The sequence below is a fragment of the Mycetomoellerius zeteki genome, unplaced genomic scaffold (genome assembly GCF_001594055.1).
Source record: "Mycetomoellerius zeteki isolate Tzet28-1 unplaced genomic scaffold, Tzet1.0 scaffold259, whole genome shotgun sequence".
Lineage (NCBI taxonomy): Eukaryota > Metazoa > Arthropoda > Insecta > Hymenoptera > Formicidae > Mycetomoellerius > Mycetomoellerius zeteki.
Genome location: NW_017257237.1, coordinates 33,095 through 38,126, shown reverse-complemented (window position 1 = coordinate 38,126; position 5,032 = coordinate 33,095). Strand labels below are relative to the sequence as shown.

The 5,032-nt window shown below is 44.6% G+C and overlaps 1 protein-coding gene across 1 annotated transcript in view; it reads left to right on the top strand.

Annotated features, from left to right (window-relative positions):
• Positions 1 to 4,533, top strand: part of LOC108723964 (uncharacterized) — an 18,083-nt gene extending 13,550 nt beyond the window's left edge. The window contains exons 7-10 of the mRNA XM_018450042.1: positions 876 to 1,043; positions 2,544 to 2,956; positions 3,065 to 3,200; positions 3,971 to 4,533. Of these exons, the coding sequence (XP_018305544.1) occupies positions 876 to 1,043; positions 2,544 to 2,956; positions 3,065 to 3,200; positions 3,971 to 4,533 (1,280 nt within the window). The remainder of the gene's footprint in view (positions 1 to 875; positions 1,044 to 2,543; positions 2,957 to 3,064; positions 3,201 to 3,970) is intronic.
• Positions 4,534 to 5,032: the final 499 nt, after the last annotated feature.

The following is a 5,032-nucleotide window of genomic DNA, read 5'->3' as shown; positions in this document are numbered from 1 at the left end:
GCCTGATGAGTGCCCTCGACTTCGGCTTCCTCCTCATTGCTGCAACTGCGGGGGTGAACACTTGCCGTCTTCCTCGGCGTGTCCTTCCTATTTGAGACATAAACATATCTATGCAACTGCGGCTCTTGAAAATATTTCGTACGCTGAGACACGCCTCAAAGTCGGTGCCCCCTCTCTCTCTCTCCTTCTTCCTCTCCCCCTCCTAATATTTTTCATCTCTCTGACTTTCCTACTCTCTCATATTCTTCAACACAGGCCCGTCCTCCCGTAAACTATAACGATCTTATCGCTTTAGATTCAGCATACAATGCAAGCGAGTCCGTGGCTCGAACCCATATTCCGGATCGCTCTTTTGCCGCTGTAACTAGAAAGTCCTTTTCCACTTCTACTTCTAATGGTCTTTTACAACAGCCACCTCCGCGGGAATATCTCCCGCCTGCTCACTCCTCTGTCACTCTCAGTCAACACAGTGTCTTGCCTCCTAACAGGAGCAGATCCATGGACCAGCGGGCTGCGAACTCCCGCGATCTATTACGTGAGGCCCATAATTCGTTCCTCTAGGCACCAAACGGCAGATCTCCTAACTTGTCTTCTCCGGGACACGGCTATTCTTCCTCTTCCACTTCATCTTCCCCTTTTGCTCATGCTTCCACATCACCTAATCCTCCCCTCTCTTCCCCTCCCTCGGATCCTAACTGTAACACAAACGATCTATCTCACTTTATTCGTTGTATTATCTTATTTCTGCTAAAGATTCTTGACCTTATTCCGTCTACGTTCCTCTCTGCAATGTTCGGACCTGATTTTCATAACAGCCTCAATCTATTTAAAGCTTTCTTGAATAATTATGTCTAATCTACACTCTTTAAGAATAGCGTACTGGAATTGTCGCGGTGCTCTCGGTAAAATGGGTGACATAGAAAAGCTGGCTGAATCTTTTGACATCTTGTTCCTGGCCGAAACTTGTATAGATCCCTCGCATGATTTTCGCGTGCGTGGTTTTGACTGTCTACGCATCGACTCCAACTTGGCCAATATTAGGGGTATGATGGTCTTCATTCGTAACCCGATTATTTATTCACCTTTAGACCTTTCCTCCTCGCTCGACGACTCTTTCGAGGCATTAGGTATATCACTCACTTTAGATAACTCACGTTTACTTCTCATTGGGGCATACAGACACCCCAATGTTCCCGCTTCGGCCAAGGTCGTTTCTTCTATTACCTCTTACCTAAATAATGATGATTATTCTATCTTGCTTGGTGATTTGAATGCTCACCATCCTATGTGGGGCGGCTCTCGCACTAACTCAGCTGGACGCTTGCTTGGCCGATGTATCGATGACTATCACTTGGTTATACTTAATTCCCCCTCCTCCCCTACCTACATTTCTTTTTCCCCTCCCGGCTCTTCCACCATCGATCTCGCAATCGCTTCCCCGCGCATCTCCTCTCTATGCGACGCTCAAGTCTTACCAGACCTACTAAGCAGCGATCATTATCCTGTAGAGGTTCGGATTAATTGCATGGTCCATACTTCCTTGGTTTTCTCGAACAAAATTAAACTTACCAAATCTCAGTGGGATGCGGTTGTACAATATCTACATAACAACGCGGATTCTATCTCTCAAGGTATCAGTAACATTGACTACCCGGTCTCACAATATAACACTTTCATGACTCTATCGCGGCTAGCTATAAACACTTTTCCCCTTCTAAATCTCCTCCTTCCAAATCTTCACGGGCTTCTTTTACCAATAGGGGTCCTCCGCCAAACCCTTGGTGGAACCCAGAGTGTTCTTCCGCGGTGAAGCGTCGCAGTAGGGCCCTTAAAATCTATAAACAGCACCCCTCTGTGGATAATTACGTTTTTTTATCGTTCTGTGGTTTCACAGACCCGTAAAATCCTCCGCAAGGCCAAGCGCACCAGTTGGAAAACCTTTTGCAACTCACTTGATGGCATGACTCCTACGGCTGATATCTGGCGTATGCTCAAGCGCTTCCGTAATCGCCGACTTGTCCCTTGCAATTCGCTTGCTCTGAACAAAAATGCTGACATCTCCCAGTCAATCGAGGATGCCATTGACAAATTCTGTCCTTCCTCCTGTCCTCCCCCTACCCCTTCGCTTCCTCTGCCATATCGCGGGAACTTAGCCTGGCTTGACAATCCTTTTACTCTGAATGAACTTCGGGCTGCTCTACAATCAGTTAAAGCCTCCTCCAGCCCTGGCCTGGACAGGATTGATTATCGTATTATTAAAGCTCTCCCCACGAAGTTCCTTCTTACTCTACTGTCTATCTTTAACAATCTTTTTCGCCGCTCCATTTTCTCCTTTCAATGGTCACACTCTCTGATCCACCTTCTACCTAAGCCTAACAATAGTGACGTTCGCCCTATTTCCCTCACTTCCTGCTTACTCAAGATTATGGAAAGAATGATTCTAAATCGCCTCTATTGGCTCATCGAGTCTCCTCCTTCTGATCTTTTACCTAATAACCAATTTGGTTTTAGGAAATTTAGATCCTGTCAAGATAACCTCACAGCTTTGGCTGCCAGCATTCACTCGGGCTTCCTAAATAAGCAAGATACGGTAGCGGTTTTCGTCGACATTAAATCGGCTTTCGACAACGTTCTACCTCATATCCTCTTACAAGATCTTCGCGATCTTGACTTCCCTCCTCTCTTACTATCTTTTATATCCAACCTCATTTCTCTTCGTACGGTTCAGTTTATCAGTCAGGGCACTATCTCTGAGCCTAGAACCTCATTCAAAGGCACCCCACAAGGCTCTGTTCTTAGCCCTACGCTCTTCAACCTTTACTTAAGAGGCGTTAATGACGCGCTTCACCCTGACACTGAACTCCTTCAATTCGCGGATGATATAGTTATTTTCTCTTCACTGAAAGATACCAGGTTGGCAATACAATCCGTTGAACTTTCCCTCCAGGAACTGGAAGTATTTTTGCAAGAACGCGGCCTTGAGATCTCTCTACCTAAAACGCGGCTCATGATTTTCTCTAATAAGAAGTCTATAACCCATATGAACTATTCTATCTCTTTCCAGAATCAGCGCATTTTACCGTCTCCTACGGTTCGCTTTCTCGGCGTGTTGCTTGACCCTAAGCTGTCAGGCCAGGCTCACATGTCATTTATCATCGACAAAAGTAGACGCACACTCCAGATTATTCAGGCTCTAAGAGGTACTTGGTGGGGAGCACACCCTCACATGCTTCTTACTATATATCGGGCCATGTTACGGGCGTCGATTGAATATTCTGCCCATATTTTTGGCTTGACATAACAGTCAATCTCGTGCGCTCCAAATTGTTCAAAACCAAGCTCTTCGCCTTTGCTTCGGTTACCGTATCTCCACTCCTCTCAATGTTATTTATGCCGAGACAGTTGAACTTACTCTCTCCTTTAGATTCCGACTCCTTACGATACTTTCTTAAGATCTCCTCCGTGCGAAACCATGTTGTCGTCAACAAACTACATCAGCTTTGCGATTTAGCTGTGGGGACCTACAGAACTGATTATTTACATGCCCGCTTTCCAGCCGCTCTTATTTTTCATCGTATTTGGATATCTTATCACTTCTCTATAGATTGTTCATTCACTTTACCTAACTTTCGGTCCTCTCTCCGCTCTACTTCCATTTCTCCCTCCTATACTTCCCTTTATCTTCCTTCTGCGGATACTCACAACTTTTTTCCTATTCCACCCGCTCAATCCTTCTTTAACTAGGAATTACAGCACCTCATGTCTGACTCTGTGTTATTTTATACTGATGGGTCTAAAGTTGACCATAGTGTGTTTGTGGGAGCCGCGGTCTTCTCCCCGTAGTTGGAAGCCGAATATATGTTTAGACTTCCGTCATATACCTCGATTATTTCCGCTGAAGCTTACGCCATTTATACCGCCGTTACTCTATCTACCGATCTTAAATTACCCAAGGCTTCTATTATTACAGATTCTAAAAGTGTCCTTGAGGCTGTTAAGAGTCACAAGAACCCTACTAACAACTACCTTATCCCACTTATTAAATCTGCGTTGGAGGAGGCCGAGTCCAAGGGTAATGAAATTCATTTCATTTGGACCCCTTCACACAGAGGTGTCGAGGGCAATGAAAAGGCAGACCAACTCGCTAAGCGCGCTATTCGTCAAGGCATTGAACCTAATTTTAAAGTACCTTATTCAGATCTGTGTGCGGTCATTAAACAAAATATTACTGATAGTTTTTACCATTATTTAGAATCACAGGCGGATGTCAAAGGCTTCTACTTTTTTTCTAATATTTTTGCGAGGTCCGCTAAACCCTGGTATTACCGTACGAAAATTTCTAGAGAAATCATCGTCATGATCAATCGCTTGCGCTCCGATCACTACAACTTAAATTCTAGCTTACATCGTAAGAATCTTATTGAAGATCCCTCTTGTCCTTGTGGCTATCCACAACAGGACATTTTGCATATGATTTTCGGTTGCTCCGTCTTTTCGGATGGCGCACGTTTATTACGTTGCGTCGTCGACTGAGCGTCGCCTTTTGGCTACAAACTAACTAAATTTACTCGAGCTATTTCTAAGCCATCCGAATGCCTTGATAGACTCATTCTTAATTTTAATAAGTCTTGTTGCAGGCAATTCTGAGCTTTAAACTTTCGCGCTCCTTGTGACCTGCGCAGGCGCCTTGCCCTGCTCTCGCCCTTCCCTTCCCATCCTAGCGAAGCCTTGCTTCGCTTTTCATGTGGCACACTGAGGTCGCGAGATCTTGGCGCTACATTCCGTAGCTCATAGTTTTACGTTACCTTTACAAATTCATATGAATTCAATATACGATTATTACTATTGTGACGAGATCTGGCCGTATCGACCTCCTTTTACATTGTTTGGAGGCGGGAGCCACTAATTAATTAAAGAAAAAAATCATTGTGATTTGAGTCTTGTGTGGTCTTGTGTGGCTGCTCAAACATGATTTTTTGCAATTATTCTTTTTTCTGGAAAAAAATGGTTTGTTGCTCAATTCCCTTCTGCA